The 19,756-nt window shown below is 58.1% G+C and overlaps 2 protein-coding genes across 11 annotated transcripts; one reads left to right on the top strand and one right to left on the bottom strand.

Moving 5' to 3' along the window:
- Window positions 1-651: 651 nt before the first annotated feature.
- Window positions 652-11,675, bottom strand: PMPCA (peptidase, mitochondrial processing subunit alpha). Of its 4 annotated transcripts, none has more exons than XM_032635361.1 (13): window positions 11,559-11,659; window positions 10,191-10,393; window positions 9,677-9,756; window positions 9,369-9,451; window positions 7,667-7,761; window positions 6,789-6,889; window positions 5,854-6,117; window positions 5,476-5,568; window positions 5,263-5,381; window positions 5,067-5,157; window positions 4,916-4,978; window positions 3,262-3,406; window positions 652-2,234 (listed from the first exon to the last, which is right to left on the bottom strand). In XM_032635361.1, the coding sequence occupies exons 1-13, from the start codon at window positions 11,627-11,629 to the stop codon at window positions 2,065-2,067; spliced, it is 1,578 nt and encodes a 525-aa protein (XP_032491252.1). In that variant the 5' UTR covers window positions 11,630-11,659; the 3' UTR covers window positions 652-2,064. The 4 variants fall into 4 exon arrangements, with proteins under 4 accessions (XP_032491252.1, XP_032491253.1, XP_032491251.1 ...); XM_032635362.1 differs by lacking the exon at window positions 11,559-11,659 and adding an exon at window positions 11,020-11,513; XM_032635360.1 differs by having other exon boundaries at window positions 4,916-5,157; window positions 11,559-11,675.
- Window positions 11,676-11,717: 42 nt separating this feature from the next.
- Window positions 11,718-18,589, top strand: ENTR1 (endosome associated trafficking regulator 1). Of its 7 annotated transcripts, none has more exons than XM_032635365.1 (10): window positions 11,731-11,952; window positions 12,053-12,244; window positions 12,942-13,010; window positions 13,770-13,882; window positions 14,180-14,581; window positions 15,106-15,179; window positions 15,822-15,933; window positions 16,250-16,312; window positions 16,669-16,868; window positions 17,598-18,589. In XM_032635365.1, exons 1-10 carry the CDS (start codon window positions 11,883-11,885, stop codon window positions 17,695-17,697), a joined length of 1,395 nt encoding a protein of 464 aa, XP_032491256.1. In that variant the 5' UTR covers window positions 11,731-11,882; the 3' UTR covers window positions 17,698-18,589. The 7 variants fall into 7 exon arrangements, with proteins under 7 accessions (XP_032491262.1, XP_032491256.1, XP_032491258.1 ...); XM_032635367.1 differs by having other exon boundaries at window positions 16,729-16,868; XM_032635366.1 differs by having other exon boundaries at window positions 12,053-12,202.
- Window positions 18,590-19,756: the final 1,167 nt, after the last annotated feature.

The raw sequence follows: 19,756 nt of genomic DNA on the forward strand, positions 1-19,756 counted from the left end.
AAGCAGTCTGTTGCAGTGCTCTTGTAAGAGGCTGTCACATTCCAAAGCAAGAAGCTCGGTCTCTCCTGGCCCCTGTGCTGTGCTCCTATGCCCCCACCCACTGCCCCCAGGTAAGTGTCCACTGAGAAAGGGCTTTTAGGGAATAGTGAATACTTCAGACCCGAGTGAATCGTGATCAGTGATGTAAAGCCAACTCCCACAAATACCGTCATCAAACTTTTATTCGCCTCCGCTTCCAAAATATGGAGTGTAAATTCTAAAGCAATACACACGCAATCTTTTGATACAAATGGGAGAAATTCCATTAATGAGAAGGCACAGCTAATCCCATCTGATTTCAAGAAACTCTTCAGATTGTATGTATAAAATTTTGCTCAAAGAATGTGCCATTGAGCTTTGAATCAATTAACAGAAAATCTCTTTTGTTACAAAGGTTTTTGTGGTAATGGGGCTCGAAATGAGTAGGGTTTTATGGATTCTTTCTAGGCATTTTCTCTGACCCAAATCATGGAGAAGAGAGAGTTGACGCGACACTGACGTATTAGTTTGGCTTGACATTGGGCTTCGTGTCCTTGGGGGGGGGGGTCATTGCGTACATCTCATGGGTCCAAAGTGAAGCAGTTTACTTAGCGTGAGCCATTACAGACTTTAGACGAATGGGCTTTCACCTGGACGTTCAGGTTGAAATTCAAGTTAACACAAATGAAATCGACCAGGGTCTGGAAAATAAGCCTCATAAAGAATTGCGAAATACGACCGAGTGTGAGGGTGGTTTTTAAAATCTGTCTCTCTTTCTCTCCAACGTGCTGAGTCCTGCCACAGGCCAGCCAGTCCCCAAGGGCCAGACTCGGCGTGGGCGCCAACGAAGGTGCACGCAGGGCTCTGGGAACAGCAGGGACAGCGCGTAGGGTGGGCCGGGGTTGAAAGGGTGGAGGGAAGGCCCCCAAGTGAACTGGGCAGTGGGGGGTAAAAGGGGAGGAGAGAGGGAGGGGTGGGTGTCCAGGAGATAGAAAGCCCGGGTGAGCGCCAGCTCCCGCAAGAGGTACCTGGGCCCGGCTGGGAGCAGCTCCCAGGACGCCTCGCGCTCCCGCGCTCCCCCCCAGCCAGCCCGGTCACCACAGGACGTTCCTAACTGGAATCCACGCCTTTGGCCTGCTTGCCATGAGCCTGGGGCTCCCACCCAGCGGACTGGAGCGGAGCAGGCGAAGGACAGCAGGGGCCCAGACACCTCCCACCTGGGCCAGGGTAGGTGTGCGGTAAAGGGATGGAAATAAAGGGACAAGAGGCCCCAGCAACATGAACGGACGTGACAGAGTGACGCCGAAACGTTTATTTGATGGCCTCGGATCACCCCTCCCTCTCCCAGCTGGACAGCAGGGGCTGCATTTAGCGTTTCTAAAAATGTGGCCGGGAGACGACTCTTCTCCACAAAGCTTCGTGGCCCGGTTTTGTGCAACCCGCTGGTGGCCAGGAAGCCGCCCTCTGAACCACGGCAGCGTCAGAAGGACCCACGGCAGCCAGTGCAGGTGCCCAGGCCCTGCAGGGCCCCGCGTGCGGCCTCAGTCCTCCCGCTTTTCAAGCCCGCCTCCCCGGCCCCAAGCTCCCCACCTCTGAAATCAGAGCCTTACTATTGAGGGCAAGAGGCCACCCCTCACCGGTCAAGCTGGATGGCGCATCGCCCTGGGACCCTCAAGGTGCTGGCATGGGTGGCCCTGGCCTCCCGGATGCAGGCGGGCTGATGGGCCCGGGGGCCTCGGAGGAGAGGTCAGGCCTCGCCCGCCCAACGACCACCGGCCTTGGGGAACCGCGCAGTCCCCCCACCTGCCGAAACCCCTGGGGAAGCAGGAAGACTAGCCCGGCTCGACCCCAGCTGGCTGCCCCAGCCTCCCTGCGCTTCCCGTTTCCAGCCACAGTGGTGGAGGGCAATCTTTATTCCACTGATTGGCACGTCCAATTCTGAAGGAATTCACGTTTAGGAAAAGTCCCATAGTCTGCACCGTCCGTGAACGTCTGCCCTAAAGTCACCCCAAAGAAACGCGTGTGGACGGTGCCGCTGCGGCGCCTCTACCGGAAGAGCCGGTACGTCCTGGGCAGGCGCCCGTCCTTATTCGCCAGCGCCGCCTGGATGTGCTCGTACGCCGGCAGATCGCTCAGGTCCCCCAGGGCGGCCACTGCGGGCTTCCTGCGGAGCATTGCAGAAGCAACTCTCTTGATGTCCTCTGGCTTCACATCGCCTGGCACGGGGAAGAGAGGCGTCAGGTGAACACCCGACCCCGCGTGGACCCCACTCCTCTCCAGGCCGTGGCTGCGGTCCTGAACAGACAGAGGGGTCCCCAACCTGCCACCGCCTCCCCACCTGCGGAGGAGGGATGCTGAGGACCCCAGAGGGTCCAAGCGCAGCCACGTGTGGACTGCACGGTGAGTTTCTTAGTAAATGAGCATCAATTTCAACTGCATTAGTACATACCCATCCCAACAGGAGTTAACGTAATTAATTTAAAAAGACAAAAAACCCTCAGCTGTGAGTTACCGACATGGCGAGTCTGCAGGGAGGGGAAAACCAAAGCCTCAGCACTGCGTGGACGAAGGGTGAGGTCAGAACGAGGGGGGCCGAGGGGCTGCACACGTGGCCCAGCCTTGGAGGAGGGAACCACAGCCCTGGGAACTTATTTTCTACAGAAGGCGAGGCCTCAGGGAGATCAGGTACTGTCATACTCTAGGGGCCGAGGGGCTGCACGTGGGCGGGGCAAGCACTGCCCTCGGCAGCACTCCAAACCCAGCCGACGCCCGGGGACCGTGTCAGCTTCACCCTGGGCGACTCGGCCCCGCAGGGCAGTAGGCAGAGCCCTTCTGGGGTTGCGGACCCTTTGGGAATCTGATAAAGCTAAGATTAACCTGTCCCCCAAAGAGTCACGAGCAAGTACAGCTTGGCATCTGCACTGGAGGCTCAGGGCCTCCTGAGGGCCACTCACAGGAGGCCGCGGACACCTGCCACAAGCCCCCGGGGCAGCGCTGCTGGAGCTGGTGTCTCTCCACGCACAGCACAGCACCGGGCCACGCGCTTTCCACCCACTTTCCCATTGAATACGCGTTGAAACCTGTAGGGGTCGTGAGAGGCCCTTTCATCAGGGGGCCAAAAGCTGGAGTCACACGGGTGCGGTGCTCAGCCGGCGCTGGCAGGGCCGGGAAGCAGACCTGGGAGAGGACGAGGCCTGGGGTGCGGTCCTGCGGGGGCCACCCCGCCCTGGGCCCGGGACTCACGGATGAGCGCACACAGCTCGTGGGGCAGCTTCCTGGAGCGGGTGGCCAGCACCTGCCTCCCCACGTCCTCGAAGATGACGGGCCTGGCCTCCAGGTTCATCATGAGCATGGATGTGAGCTGCGTCTTGGCCCGCTCCAGCTCCACCTGCGGGGTCACGCGGCTCAGTCCCTGGGCTCGCGCCCGTCTCCCAGCCAATCGCAAACGGCCTGGCCAGCAGAGGGGCTGACGGACGCGTCCTGGCGAAGGGTCTTCCGCTTACCCGGGGCTAAATAAGGGAACACGGCCCCCCGTGCCTGGGCTCGCGGCCCAAGTCACAGCAGATCCCGCCATGTTTCCGCCTCTGTGCTTTCTGGGTCACGGCTGGAACTACACTCATAGGGCCTTTACCACATTCGAAATAAGGGAGAAGTATGTGCTTCCCTGGAGTTCTCGGGTTTACGCTTTGCCATACAGCATGAGCAGGGAAGAACACCAAACACCCAAACTGCAGGACCCCAAAGCTGGCCACACGCTGAAACCACAAGGAAGACAAACTCAACACCGGCTCTGCGGCTCCCCGCAAATCCCGGAGCAGGGTCTTGGCAGCTATGTCCACCGCGCTCCCTGGGAAATCCGCAAGAGCCAGCTCAAACTACCAGCTCTGTATCTGGGGCCAAGTTTAAGACTGCAGCTCCAGTGAGTTCCGTTCCTGAAGCCCAGCCTGGAGCGCAAGGGCAGAGACGGGGGCGCTGGTGAGAGGTGCAGGCCGCCCACCGGGGAGCTCTCAGGCCTGGAGAACAGGCGCTGGAAAACACCTCAGCCGCCTAGAGTCTGTGTCTTTTAAGTAAAATAACTCATGATTTAACACACGTCTCGGTCACTTTTGCGAGTTCAGGCAAATAGTTTTTATCTCAAGTTGCCTTCACGTTAGAGAAAAACACTTTTTCTGGCAGGAGGCTAATGGAACCACCACGTGCAAATTTTTAAACACGTTTTTATTTTTAAAATAATGCTTCTTTTTCTGATTAAAAAGGCAGTATGTGGTTACTGCAGAACACATGGAACGTGCAGAAGCGAAGCCCTGAGGTGAAGCGCACCCGCTGACCCCCAGCAGGCTCACACGCCGCGCTCCTCTGCTGCTGTGTGCGTGTATGTGCCTGTGCGCGTGCGTGTGCACACGTGTCTGGGCACGCCTCCACGTGTAGCGTGTATATAGAATCTGCTTATTGGTGCCAGTTCTGATCCAGGAAGAAAAGCAAGACTTCTAAACACGCGTGGTATAATAAAAAGTAAATGAAAAAGTTGAGGGAACAAAATCTCAGGTCAAAACATAAACCAGAGCCAGGAAAGAGCTAGAAAAATGCCCGCGGCCTGCTAGTTCTGCTCAATGCTGCTCCAACGTACCCTTTCACAGAAGGACACAGGGCAGGCACGGGAGGCACAGGCTTGGTCACAGAAAACAGACCTGGCGCTGGGGGGGGTTCTCAGCATCAAGACCAGGGAGGACGGGCTCCCACGGGGGCAGGTCTGGGTCACCCCGGGGCTGTGCTGTCCTGGCTGGGATGCTGGTGGTGTGGGCACAGAGCACGGGCCCTCTGCCGGCCACCCCTACACCACGTTCTCTACCCATCGAATACCGCAAGGATGTTGGAAATGGCTCCGAGCCCTGCTTACCACATCCACAGTTCCAGCCGTTAAAACAAACTCTCTCGTGATGATCTCCACCATTTCTCGAACCTGTGAAGAACGTGGAGCGGGAGAGCATGATCTCAGCCCGGCAGCCTTCGTCCCCCGGTTCCCGCGGTGAGGGCGGCCCGGCCCTCACCTGTCTGGGGTCGGCACTGGCGTGAATGCACAGAAGGCCCGTGTCCTCGTAGCTGTGGTGGTAGGAGGTCGCGTTGTACATCCAGTGGTGCCTGTGAGGGACGTGGGGAGAGGGACGCCAGGAAGGTGTCAAGGCCCCAGAGCACGCTCGGCTGGACCGGCGGCCCCGACGCAGCGGGCGAGGGCACCCAACCCACCTGTTGAGCACGTTGAGGTAGAGCCGGGTGAACATGCCCTTGCCAGGCCCGCCGGCCGAGAAGGAGCCGCCGCCGCCCATCATCATGTTCAGCACCGCGAAAGGGAGGAAGTCCCCCTCCTGCGGCAGACGGACGGCACAGCTCAGCCCGGCCGGGCCCGCACGGCGGCGAGGCCCGCCCCAGGACGCCCCGCCTGAGCCGCCCAGGACTCACCAGGAAGGAACAGCTCTCCAGGCCAATCATGATGTGCGTGAGCTCAGGGAACGGGGTGGGGCCCAGGCTGACACTGGACATGTCCCTTTCCAGCTGCAACCAAGAATGCACTCAGTGAAAGACCACCAGGCCTCGCACGCTTCTCAGGTCAGGTGGTATATAAACGGGTCTACGGAAACCGTACACCAACGTCAGGAAACCCCTCGAGAGGCGCGAGGCAGCCGAGCCTCCAGCCCAGGTGGAACTCGGCTCTAACAGGAACACGGTCAAGGTGAAGCCGGGTTAAGGTGAACCCAACGCCTTCAGGATACACACAAGGTCGATCACACTGAAAAGAAGAGTCAGGGAAAGCGAACGCAACCCGAGGTCACGGCTTACCCTGGCGATGCCCCCGGTGTACTGCGCCACCGATCCGTCCACGTGCACGGCCGCCCCACTGCCCCAGGCAGGGCGCGCGCCCAGCAGGTACTTCCGGGCGCACTCCACCAGCTGCTCGTGCCCCACCCCCACCCCGGCCAGCACCATGCGGTCCGGGGTGTAGTAGTTTCTCAGGTAGGAATGAAGCACCGGTCGATCGATCTTTGCTATGTTCTCCGTAGGGCAGAAACGGTGGAGGCCAACTGTGTTTTCCCTGTAGGCGGCCTTGATAGAGGAAACGAGAGACGCATGGGTGACAAGGAGAACACAGCCAGGCCTCCCCAGGCAGGCCGGGGCTGCAGCGACCCCCGGCCAGATGGGAAAAGCCCAGGCCTCCCCGGGCAGGCCGGGACGGCAGCGCCCCGCGGCCAGGTGGGAAAAGCCCAGGCCTCCCCGGGCAGGCCGGGACGGCAGCGCCCCGCGGCCAGGTGGGAAAAGCCCAGGCCTCCCCGGGCAGGCCGGGACGGCAGCGCCCCGCGGCCAGGTGGGAAAAGCCCAGGCCTCCCCGGGCAGGCCGGGACGGCAGCGCCCCGCGGCCAGGTGGGAAAAGCCCAGGCCTCCCCGGGCAGGCCGGGACGGCAGCGCCCCGCGGCCTGATGGGAAAAGCCCGCCAGCTGCTCGTTTCAGCGCCCGTTTGGCAGGAACAGCTTTGTGTGTTTACAAAAAGAGTAAAACCTGCCTCTCCGGAACGAAAATTCGTAAGAAACGTCAAATAAAAGGCTCACTTACTCTACGGGCCTCGTTACCGTAAGGATTAGAAAGTTTAAAACTTGCATAGCTAACAAATTCAGAAATTAAAAACGTTCTGCAAGGTGGCATCAGGCAGGTGAACGACCCCCGCCGAGCCCGGGGTCAGGGGGGCGAGGCCGTGGAGGTGGCCCGCGTGTCCATCGCACCTCGTGAATCATCTCGGTGAGAAGGGGCTCCGGGTCGGGCCGCATGCTGAGGTCCTCCAGCTCAAACCGGACAGCCATACGCGTCAGCTCGATTTCTTCATCTGCAGAGAACCAGAGACGAGGCTCAGCCGGAGGCCGCCCCGAACCCGGGTCGCCGAGCGGGGCCCAGTGTCGTTCATCGGCAGGCACGGGCAGAGCCTCCTCTGCCTTCCTCTGCGGCAGAGCTGGGGGGCACTTGTATGAGCGACGGGGAGAGTGCCCTGCAGGCCGGGACGAACTGTCTGAACTGAGCCTCCTCCCCTCTGCCCGGAAGCAGCCACCTGGCCCCGCTCCGAGCCGTGGCTTCCTCCCCGTACAAGGCACTGAGGTCCAGACACAGAGGCACAGACCAATGGCGGGGGTGTGTTTTATCAGGTAACTGGAACCAGCACCAGAAAGATGGTAATGCGGAACCGCAGCCTGGGAACCTCAAGGCCAGGCTGCCGTGAAACACAGCGCAGCTAGACTGGCCTGCGTCAACTCCTAGGAGGGAGCTTGAAGTCTTGCCATTTGCAAGGCTGAGGAAGGGAATGGGGACAGAGACACAGAAACTTCTGGGAGCACATCAGTCAGGGTGTTTAAACACCGTCTGAGATGCTTTTCTGAAATGAAAGAACCATTTCGCTACAAACGTCAAAGAGCACAAAGGAAGTGTCGAAGTATTCAGTATCAAGGACATTTCTAATCGCGAGTGTTGTTTCCAGTGACCCCCTGCTGACTGTCACTGGTGGGTGGGCCCAAGGCTCCATAACACAGTGCCCCTCCCCGGGGCGGTGAGTCAACACACCTCCCAGCACTGCCCCCCACCCCAGGACCCCTCAAGCAGGCCGAACGCGCACCTGTTAGCCTGGGGTGCAGGACCACGTCTGCCAGCAAGCCAACTACCGTGTCTAGGCCTTTAGAATCAGCAGACACGGCATACATGGTGGTGTCTCTGGAAAAACCAACAAGACCAACGTTGGGGGCACTAAGGTCACGACAGGTGTATGCTGGGGTGGCAGGGGAGGCGGCTACATCTTTCTGCGTCGAGGGTCAGCACGCACCTGGGGCTTTTTCCCCTTTCCCATCTTACAGTGTAAACTCTTAGCAGGCAGGAACCACAGCTGTGCACAGGCTAATTGCTGGAGTGGAAGACACTGTCCAGCCCAACTGGAGAGGCAGCTGAGCGGTTTTCACCAGCACAAGCCCCCTCTGAGGCTCCTCGTGTCATCCTGCGCTGAGTGTCCGCTAGGCGAACTGTCCACACGGCGCGTGCCTGGCCTTAGACGGCTGGGGGACAGAGACTGACTGTAACAGTAGCTCACAGCACAGAGCCACGAGGGCGGCACGCTCAGGCCAGAGACCACGCAGAGCGGGCCCAGCTGCCACGTGGAGAGGAGCGAGTCCTGGAGGGGAGACGTGGCCATCAGGGCCTCTGCAGGGAAGGGGCCATTCTCAGTGGGGAAGTGCTGTAGGACCACGTAGGAGAGCGGCAGGAACGAAAGTCTGAGCTGAGAATTAGCTGGCTGCACTAGGGCAGAACACAGGCCTGCCCGACCAGAGAAAGGGGCTCCCTGCGGAGACGGAGGATGAGATTTTTCACAAGTACACAGCCAACCAGTCTGGCTTTCATTCCCGGGCAGCCGGGAGCCACAAGTTTCTGAACAAACCTTTTTTTGAACATGTGAACATGCTGCCTCCATGTCAACTCTAATTCTTGGCGTTTAACCTATGTTTTCTCTCTAATTTTTTTAGCATTCACGTCGAAATAACCAACCACTTAAAAAAAGTATGATCTAGGACTTCCCTGGCGGTCCAGTGGTTAGGACTCTGTGCTTCCACTGCAGGGGCCCAGGTTCAATCCCTGGTCGGGGAACTAAGATCCCGCATGCTGCCCGGTGTGGACAAAAAAAAAAAAAAAAGGTGTGATCTCTGTCTGCTCATCTCACATTGCCCTGAGCAGAGCTCTCCAAAACACGCCCCACAGTGGGCAGAGAGACACCACCTGCCTTTGCCCACAGCACCCCCACCCCATCTGTGCCCCAGCTGCCTACTGAATCTTCCCCACCCCAAACCGACCACTGCCTGTTCCAGGCTGAGCCTCTGCATCTGCTGTCCCCTCGGTCTGAGCCACGGCCGTCCGTTATTCCACCTGGCAGGCGCCTTCAAGCAGCAGCCCTGACGCTGAGTTGCCTACCGTTCCCTTCCTGACCTCCCCCAAGGTCCCACCACCCTCGGCCCCTGGCTCCTGCGTCTACCACCCGTGGTGCAGCCCTTTGCCCCATCTGTGAGCATCCTGGGGACAGGCCTGCTCTGCATCCCCAGTGCCCAGCCAGCAGCCTGGCTCGAATGGCAGGGGAGGCTTGGCCCTCGGAGCGCATGCCTCTGTGTAAGTGTTGCCACCCACCCAACCCTCCACCCGAGTCTCTGCCTGGACCAGGGCTCACTTCTCACCATTCACCTCCATGGCCTCGCCAACGGGAGGGGCTCAGGGGGACTCTGACCAAGGATGAGGACAGTCCACATGATAAAAGGTGAGTCTGTACATGAAAGCTGGCATACCTTGATGTCTGGCAGTCACAAATACCCCCGTGCTTCTCCAAGGTAAGCAGAATTTCATCCTTGCTGTCAAATCGATCAGTAGACTAGAAAAAATGAATAAGAGATCCTACGTAAGCCACGCAGAACAACCTCCAAGATACGGTTTTTAAGAAAAAAATTTACTTTTGCTTTCAGAACACTTGACTTAGAAACCTTAATTAGTATCGACTCGGCAATTTAAGCATTTATTAAAATACCCACTTTAGAAAAGCAAACCTTGACAGATTCTTCCCAAGTATAGCCTCAAAAATCACAAGTTGGACACTGACCGAAAATGCCAATTTTTCCAAAAAGTGAGCGATTCCACTGAGATATTTTGCTTCATATCTTGATCCCGAGTTAATAAGAACTGGCAATAAAAATAAAGTTGACAGGTTAAGTCAGATATTCAAAAGAGAAGATTTAATCAAGACAAACCTTTTAAAGTTGTGAATACGACCGAAACAACCAGATTTAAACACATGAGGACGACAAGTACGTACGTTATCTCAATTCCGAAGGTTTTCACAGCTACATACGTACGTCAGTATTTATAGAATTACGTACTTTATATCTGTATGAGAAAACTTTTAGGATGACAGAAAGGCAAAAAGAAGGAAACAAAACCCACCACCAGGAGAGCCACCGTTCATACTCTGCTTACTAAATTTTCAGATTCTACGCCATGCTTTTTCACTCAGGACACAATTCATGAACGATGCCCTACGTACAACTAACAGTCAACTGAAGTGTGTGCGTGTTACAACAAACGGAGCCGCCCGCGACGCTACCAACAGCACTTACTTCCTACTGTACAAAACTGTCCAAACTTATTTTGGGACGCCACACGAAGCCCATTCTCCAGTGTGGTGACTCTGGTTTCAAACTTTTCTTGTCCATCAACTGTGGCAAAAACAGGCTTGGGTACTCCGGGCAAGGGGGAAGAGAGGGGGACGCTGGGATAGGCACCGCCACTACTGAACTGCCTGTATGCAGGGGCTCCAAACCTGAAACACAGAAATCGGCCCAGGTGTAATACAACTGAGATGGTGGGACCTGTGGTGACCACCTAGGTGCAGTTATTTGTGTTCTGTGTGCATTTAAAAAATCAGCATCTCCTTATCTAGAGGACTGACTTCTACACGTCCCCAGAGACAACGCAGAGGAGTGACCAAGAACACCACTGAGGCGTTCCCAGGGACATGCGGCAAGTTGGTTCAGGCCTTTAGGCCTCAAATGCCGCCTCCATGAAAAGAGGGTTAAGTGGGTTAAGTCTGTTTCTACACACCAAGCACTTGGCCAAGCCCTGCCCTTCAACAGCCCCCTGGAGCCTAAGCAGAAGCCACATCTCTTCACGGGGTTCCGAAGGCCTCTAACTCCCCCTCCAAATTCATCTGCTAGCCACCCCCCCGCCCCAGGTCCGGGTCCCACTGGCCAGTTGGCCCGTTCCCTGGACACACTGGGCTCATCACCCCCTCGCTGCTGTTCTCACGGTTCCCGGCCTGATCCGCCTTCCCCTGCACTGTTCACAGGGCTGACCCTTCTCTCAGTCCCCGTCCCTTGTCTCAGATGTCACCTCCTCGTAAGCTGCTCCTCCTCGTTCCACCCGAAGTTAGTCTCTCCTGTTTCTTACCGCCGAAGACGGCTTACTCCCTTTAAAGCTGACACTTTGGGCATGAGACTGCCTGGACCCAGTGCCTGGTTTCTGTCCCCAGCGCACCCAGGATCTCACAGCGAGGGATCAACACCCATCTGTCGCCTGAATGAAAGCGCCAGTGCGGGAAAAGGCCAGACATCCAGAGGAGAGGGGACAGAGCACAGCAGTCAAGGACATGGCTCTGCCGACCACAGAACCCAGGCTCTCCGGCTCGGCCTCACAAGGGGGCACGCGGCCGGAAGGGGCCGGGGCGGAGATGACACGTGACCTCGGACGAGCACCCCCCGACCGCCCGGGAGGAGAGAGCGGGAGAGAGGCGGATGGGGCTCGGGACCGGAGCCCGGGGCGCCATGGGGGTAAGTGCCCCCGTCGCCTCGGGGACCGGGCGGGGGTCCCGCACTCCCAGCCCGCTTGCCGGGCGCCGCCCCTCGGCGTGGGGGAGCCAAAGGCGGAGCGTCCAGAAGGGCGCGCGCCGCCCCAGCCCCCGGCCGATCCCCGGCCGGCCCTCGGCTCACCTCAGCCGCGAGCGGCCCCAGGAGCCCGAGCCTCGCAACAGCCGCGTCGCCGCCAGCACCATAGCCGCCATCTTGAGTCACCGCCCACCGACTCTGTCGTCACTTCCTGTTCCGCCTCCGGCCCCCCGCCCCCCCGGCGCCGGCCCGAGGCGTTCGGGCTTGCGTTTCCGGTGCGCGGAGCAGAAGCAGCGGCCGGAGGCTCGGAGCAGCGGCCGAGAGGCGGGCGACTGGGGCGGTCGACTTGGGCCGCGGCCGGGGCGGAGTTGGAGCCATGGAGCCGCCGCTGCCGGGCTAGGGAGGGCTGGCGCCGCGGGGCCCGCGGCGATGGCGGGCTACGCGCGTCGCCCCGGCGTCACCCCGCTGTCCCGGGCCCGGAGCCTCGTCATTCCGGACGGTGAGCGGGCGGGGGGCGGGCGGGGGTCCGCGGCCCGGCGTCCGCGCTGAGGCCCAGGTGAGGCGGGCGCGCGGTGAAGTCGCTCTTGTTGTTATTACAGCTCCCGCGTTCTATGAGCGCCGGTCTTGTCTCCCCCAGCTAGACTGTGAGCGCCCCCAAGCCAGGGACCTGGAGTCCCACTTCTTCGGCATTCGGCCGACGTTTATGTGCTATGTGCCCAGTCCGGTGCTAGCTTCCGTGGGAGACACAGGTGAGAGACGAGCCTCAGGGACTCCCGGTGCCGGCACTACCTGTAAGTCCCGCGCGATAGCGCAACTCACCCCCGGCCCAACGGTGACCACTAGCCCCACCGTGCGCCGGGCGCTGGGAGTAGGAAACGTAAGTGGATAGGAGTCCCGTCCCCTGGAGCTCACAGTCTCCTCTTGGAGAACCTCCTGCCCCCACCAGCCAGACAGTTCCAGTACACCGTGGCAAGTGCCGGCATAGAGGTAGGCCCAGTGGCAACACAGGAAACCACCTTGCTTTCTCAGGTGGGAGGATGAGGGAACCTTCATCCAGTAGGCCAGGCTGGGAAACCAGGTGTAGCCATCCTCTGGTCGCTGCAGCTGGGCAGAGGCCATCTTTAGTTCATCCTAATTCTCCCCAAGCGGCTACACTGCCTGCCTGGGGTCCAGGGTGTTCAGGGAGCGTTTAGGTGGTTCTGTCACGGTCTGAGAGCCAATGCCAACCCACGAGGGCATTCAGGAGGCACCATAAGACGGAGGACGTGCGCCTGCCCCACGGGGCATCAGACCTATTGGGAGCTTTTTTAGAATCACAGGTGCCAGGGCCCATGGATGTCAGACCATCTCCAGGGGCAGGAGCCCGGGGGCTTGTGCTTTGAAAGTTGCCCAGGCCGTAAGAACCACTGCAATAGAGACCGCATGTCAAAAAAAGTTGTGGTCATAAAGGCCTCCCGTGATCACGGTGGGGTGATGATGTCTCCGCAGATTTGGGCTATGAACAGGGGAAAGGCACTACGCACGGTCCATCAGGAGCCCAGAACACACACTTTGGAGGTACAGTAGTTCAGTAACCCTTTCATTTTCTCTCCGTCCGTGTCTCTACGGGGCAGGCACGTGCCCAGCAGCAGGGCTGGCAGTCTGACAGCATATAACCCGAAAGAGCAGGTGGGGGTGGAGCCCCACAGTCGATCTTGACCCGCGAGTGGAGGGAAAGTGGGCACAGGGGCAGGAGAACCTGGGCATGAGGGATGGCAGGGGGTGGGAAGTCACACCTGAGGGGTCTGAGGAGACAGTGGGGCCAGGGTTACAGGAGCCAACTTCATACAGGGTTGACACCTGGGCTTGGATCACTGGTGGGCCAAAAGGGCCGCAGGGTGGCTGGTTGGGTACCGGGAGAGTGGGAAAGAGAAGGGAGAGCTGCAGAGTGAGTGGGGAAAAGGCTGGAGGCGGAGCAGTGGTTCCTGACGTGGCTGCACGTCCGCTCTGCCAGCCTCCGGCGTAGGCTGCAGCCCAAGCCCTTTGCATGGGAGTGGAGGCGCGTGGCAGCCTTAGATGTCCCAGGTGCACCCCGTGGGCAGCCAGGTGCGGGGACCGAGGGGCTGGGACGAGAAGGAGAATTTAGAATGCCCGAGTTGGTCTGTTTTATCAGCCAGCTTTCTCGTTTCCCAGTGTCGCTGAGGTCTGGTGGAAGGACGAGGGCAGTGTTCCCCATCTTAGATGGGGTCGTGTTCAGGAAAGAGCAACGAATAGGGACGTTCCCTTTAAGGACCTTCAGAAGACGTTTCACGTTTGTGACGTCTCTTATCATCTCAGGTGAGGAACTTGGAGATCTTGAAGAGGCAAATCCATTCTCCTTTAAAGAGTTTCTGAAAAGCAAGAACCTTGGCCTGTCGAAAGAGAATACTGACAGCAGAATTTATTCAAAGGTAAAGCTAAGGCGTTGTTGGCAGCGACCTTAGACAGAAAACCCTTCCGGAGGCCGTCTCTCTTCTGACGTGCAGTGTTGCTTCCCAGGAGGCTGGCCGAGGGCTGTGGGGCAGAGCGGGGCAGCTGCTGCTCCCGGTGGAGAAGCCGTGTGGCGCTCAGAGCCGTTTGGGTCCTTCCTGCCCTCCACATTCCCGGCAGCCAAGATGGGCCTTTCTTCTTGTTCCAACCTCAGACGTCTAGGAAGAAAGGCCTGCGACGGCTCCGGAGCCTGAGCGTTGCCTCCCTGTCTTCTTCAGGAAGCCACGAGGCACTCGCTGGGACTCGGCCGCAGCTCCCCCACCTCCCAGGCCACGGGGTATGGCCTGGGGCATCAGCAGCCGTTTTTCGAAGACCCGACGGGGGCTGGCGACCTCCTGGACGAGGACGAGGACGAAGGGTGGGACGGGGCCTACCTGCCGTCTGCGGTGGAGCAGACCCACCCCTCCAGGGTTGCCGCCAGCACATCGCCCTGCAGCACCTATGTCTCCTTTTTCTCCAACCCGTCGGAGCTGGTGGGGCCCGAGTCTCTGCCTCAGTGCACGCTGAGCGACTCCGACTCCCGCGTCTCCCCAGCCGGGAGCCCCAGCACCGACTTCACAGTCCACGGAGAGTCTCTTGGGGACAGGCACCTTCGGACGCTGCAGATAAGTTACGAAGCAGTAAGTGAGGGGGCTGTGCGTCGGCACCCTGGTCACGGCTCATGTCTAAGCAGCATTCTTGGAGGAAACCTGGAGCCCCCGGTGTCCCTGATGGCCTGGGGGGTGGGCTCCAAGGACAAGACAGCCTGTGGTCTGTCTGACCGGCGTGAGCGTAACCGCCAAAGTCCTGCGGAGGGCTGTGAGGGGGCGTGAACTGGAGCAGAGGGAGATCCTCAACGCGCTGCCCCTCAGAAAAGGGTCCACCCCAGCTGGTGGCTCGGGGACAGCTTGCCCGGTGTCCTGAGGGCATTTGAAAAATTATAGTCACCTAAGAGTTATAAGATCTCAGTAAGACTGGAGTCTGTGACTGTAGTAGGCCTTTTAAAAGCAGAAAACCTTGTTCTTGGTTTTTCTCCGTATGTGGACTGTAGAGTGGCTCTTGCAATGTTTTTGCTTATCAAGAAGTTGCAGAGCCAAGTAGCAGAAGTACACATCCCTTTGCAGTGAGACACCGAGCTTCTAATGAGGATTTTCTTTTTCTGCAGCTGAAAGATGAAAATTCTAAGCTAAGAAGAAAGCTGACTGAGGTTCAGAGCTTCTCTGAAACTCAAACAGAAATGTACGTAAGTTTTGAGTTAGGCTTGCAATTCAAATTATCTTCTGACCCTCAAAGAAACCAATGCGAAAACGATAATGAAGTATCAGAGTTGGACTGTGCCTGGGTTTTTATTGTTTGTGTTTTTTGTTTTTTGTTTTAAAATTAGTTTACTTATTTAACTTATTTATTTTTGGCCGCGTTGGGTCTTCGTTGCTGCACGTGGGCTTTCTCTAGTTGCGGCGAGCGGGGGCTACTCTTCGTTGCAGTGCGCGGGCTTCTCGTTGCGGTGGCTTCTCTTGTTGCAGAGCACGGGCTCTAGGCGCGCAGGCTTCAGTAGTCGTGTGAGGGTGGGTTTTATTGCATTAAATCCTCAGCGTCAGATACGTTTCTTGTGTTCTGTGTAAAAGTGTGTTTGAAACAGAGCAAAATCAACCCCACTTGACAATGGAGCAGCAGAGCTGTCAGACGGCCCCAGGGCGCCCCTGACCGCCAGCCGACTGGCATCCAGCTCTGAGGTGGTCGCCTCACAGCTGTTCCTCCCAAGGTGCATTCTGAAACCTTGTGGTTTTTATTTGATCAAATCCAATTAAAACTGCTTATAGTCTGACATTCTTAGCATTAGTCAAGGGAGTTACTAATCACCTGGGCTTTTTCCTTAACAAGGGTGAGGACGCTTGAGCGGAAGTTAGAAGCGAAAATGATCAAGGAGGAGAGTGACTACCATGACCTGGAGTCGGTGGTGCAGCAGGTGGAACAGAATCTGGAGCGCATGACCGTGAGCAGACAGGCGCCTGGCTCGCAGTGGGGGGTGGGCAGGGCCGGCCTGGCTGGACACTGTCAGGTGTCTGCTGTGTCACTCCCTACAGGGCACTGAGTCCTGCCCCGGGGGCACATGGGTCTGGGTGGGCCCAGGCAGGCCGGCAGTGAGCAGGGCCCCTCACAGTGGGCTGCCCAGCCACGGGGTGGGCCCGCCTGGCCGGGGCCGCCAGGTAAGGGAGAGGGACGGGGAGAGAGGGGATGCGTCCTGTGTCCATTTTACCGTATCAGTGATGCCTTTTATTTTTTTTCTTTTTTTGTGGGGGGAATAACAGAAACGGGCAGTAAAGGCCGAAAATCACGTCTTAAAACTGAAACAGGAAATCAGCTTGCTCCAGGTAACTAGAGAGGGGCTTAAACGGTTCACGTATTCGTGAATTCCAAAAAGGGCACCAAAGAGTCTCTAATGGGGTTTCCTCCCCTCGCCCTCCCGCTCCCCCGCAGATGAAGCATCCAGATCAGGACAGCGTGAGCTGGCCTCCTGGTTGTGCCCAACAGGAGTGTCGAGGGCATCACTATAGAGCGGGGGGTGGCACGTGCACACAGGCGAGGTACCAGGGACGGCATTAGGCCCGTGTCCTTTAGGAGGCCTGCTACCCCCCAGTTAGGAAAGGGCATCATCCCCTTGTCGCCTCTACCTAGGGTGCCTTGTCTGGTTTCAGTCAGATGGCCTTTTAGCTGCTCTCCTGTTTAGCCAGGAAAAAGTCCTAACGCTGCCACGCCCGCCTCCCCCCCCACCCCCCACCGGGCCCAGGCGCAGGTCTCTGACTTCAAGCGCGAGAACGAAGCCCTGCGGTCAGGCCAGGGTACCAGCCTGGCAGTGGTGAAGCAGAACACGGACATGGCCCTGCAGAACCTCCGCGCTGTCATGAACAACGCGCGTGCCTCCATCAAGTGAGTGCGGGGCTTGGAGGGGGGTGCTTAGCTGTTGTTTCAAGCTGCAGCCTTGGGGGGTGGGGCTCGGTGATCCTGTTCACCCCGCAGTCATACGACACAACCTTGGCGAGCAGGCCCTCCACGGTCCCCGGGGGGATAACTGTTCTCACCTGGGAGGCTTGAGGGTTAACGTCAGCCAGACCTGAATCACCTACAAGACACCAAGGTTTTGAGTGAAAAAGAATACTACTTTCCCTTTTATAAAAACACATACACTTGAAGAAGGCCCAAGACGTGCAGGGCACAGTGAGGCTCCTGGAGGGCCGGTTGCCGTCGTCGTGATCTCTATCCCGCGGGGCTGAGCTCAGCAGCAGCGGTGTCCAGTCAGAGCCGCTGGTAGGGAAGCGCGTCGGGTGTCCAGACACAGCCGTGGGTAGAGAAGCCCGTCTCGTTTAAGTCCAATACAAAGAGTCTCTTGAGACTGAATCTAAGATTTAAAAACTCTGCACTTTTCACTCTGGAACTTCTCTGCTTTAGCGCTTCTGGTTTTTTTGGGGGGGGTGGGGGCGGGGGGCTGCGTTGTGTGGCTTGCGGGATCTTAGTTCCCCAACCGGGGAACCAACTTGTGCCCCCTGCAGTGGAGGCGGGGAGCCCAGACCACTGGACCGCCAGGGAGGTCCCAAAGCTTCTGTTATTGCCCTGGAGCAGCTGTAGAAACTGTCTGTAACATCTGTGCTTTTATTTCAGGCAGCTGGTTTCTGGAGCTGAAACGTTGAATCTTGTTGCTGAAATCCTTAAATCTATAGACAGAATTTCTGAAATTAAAGATCAGGGGGAGGAGTCTTGAGACCCACGGAGGTGCTTCCAGCTCACAGCTCTGTTTACATCCTGAAACCGTTACCCCATGGATTCCAACATGCCACCATGTCTCTGAATGTGCAGTCTTCACACACAGTAAAGATATCTATCACGAGATACTAATTTCACGGCCTGGAACATGAGCTGCACGCAGGGAGGAGCAGCCCCTGGATGCGGGAGCCGCACCTGTGCTCCGTGTACCCTCCTCGGTGAGCTACGGGCGCTGATCATCTGCTGGAAGACATTTCTATAAAAGCCGGTGCTTTTTTTTAGAGTTACTAAACGAAAACAGCAATAATTCTGTGATGAGCGTTTTCCATTGTCATTTTAGAATATGAACTGTAAGATAAGTTCAGTTGATCGTCTTTGCTTTCGTAAGTAGAGAAAAACACTAAATGAGTCACAACGTAAGCGCTCGCCTCAGACAGGGACCTGTGCCTTACTGGCGGTGCTCTGCACCCCCTCTGGCTCACAGCCCACTCCTTCAGCTTCGGGGTGGGGGGGGCTCCTGTGGTTGGTGACCTGAGGCCCCACTATCTTCCCGCAGGGATCAAGGTCAGCACAGGCATTCCACAGTGGGGCACCACCTAAGTGCACTGGAAAACTGGTTTTGGCTGGAGGGTTTTGCTACGCCTTCCAAGCGGCATCTTGTAGGATGACATGTAGGATTCAGGGACTTGGAGCCTAGGCAGAGCCTTCCCAGGTCAGGGCGGTGTCTCCCCGGGTGCCTTTCCAATCCCTTCCTGCTGGAGGGGAGGCGTAACATGCACTAGATGCCTTTTTGGCTGTTTTCCTATGGATGTGATTTTTTTTAACTTAAACGTCCTTTTTGCATCCTGTTCAAATTGACAGTTTTCTTACTTAATAAATTCTAAAATTCATACACAGTGTCCTCTTTTTCCCTAATTCAGCCCGTTCTTTATGCTTGAGAATCACGCTGCTGACCGTGGCCTAATGGGTGGTTTGTGCTGATAAATGAAAAAGCCCAGGGGGTTAGGGTGGACCCACACCGGCTGCTAGGCTCGGCTGCAGGGACAGCGCGCCGCGGACACGCGCGGCACAGCTGCATGTCTTGAGTGGGACAGGTTGGAGTCTAGCATGGGAGCATTTGAGGTCCCCTGGTTGGACTTACAAGACGTTTAAACTGCTAGGCCCTGTGATCTCAGCTACAGGTAAGAGCCTCCCAGGACTCCCCACTGACCCCGCCCTTCATCTCAGCCCCACCCACTACCTTGTGCTCCTGCCCGTTGGTGAAAAGTGGGTTCCGGGATCAGTTTTCAGAGCAGACTTCAGACAGGGTGGTCTAGTAGGAGAGTGTTAGAGCGAGCCTCTCCTCAGGGTGCGCTCTCAACAGCGCTGGGGCTGCTGAGGGGGTGCCTGGGCCACAGCCCTGGGTAGAGGGCACAGCATTTATTTTACAGGGACCAGATCACCGGGCTGGAGGGCTGGGGTGGGCACAGGGGGTCTGAGTGCAGCAAGGAGGGGGGTGGACACGCAGGCTTCTGGTACACTGTTCTCTGTGCCTTTGAAGTGTTCCACAGTAAAAAAAAAAAAAAAAACTTCAGAGAACAATTCACGATGACTTCGTTGAACACGCATCTCTGCCTGTGCATCTGGACCCCGTGGGCTCGGGTCCCGGACTATTACGGGGGCGCTGAGTGAGCACGGGAGGGGCCGGCAACTCTGTGGGCCCGTCGCTGCAGGTCCCGCTTTGAGCACCAACCCGCGCCCCCCTCCCCACCGCCGCCACCCCACCTGGCTCACGGGAGGGGCGCCTGCTCCTACCTCTCCCGGCATCCTCACTCGCCTTCCAGCACTCGGCCACCGCCCCCGGGAAGACGCACTCACTCCGGAGGTCAGGGGCCCTCCCCGCGGGGGCGCGTCGCCGGGGTGAGGCCGGTCGTCTCCGACGGGCTCGGCGCACTGGCCCCGCACGGCCCGGCCGGGACAGTCGCGAGCGCTCGGCGGGTTTTCTCCTCGGTTCCTCAGCCAAAACCCTGGACACAGCTAACGGAGAAACAGCACAGACAGGCTCGGTGGCTGCGGGA

This window comes from Phocoena sinus, chromosome 6 (genome assembly GCF_008692025.1).
Source record: "Phocoena sinus isolate mPhoSin1 chromosome 6, mPhoSin1.pri, whole genome shotgun sequence".
Lineage (NCBI taxonomy): Eukaryota > Metazoa > Chordata > Mammalia > Artiodactyla > Phocoenidae > Phocoena > Phocoena sinus.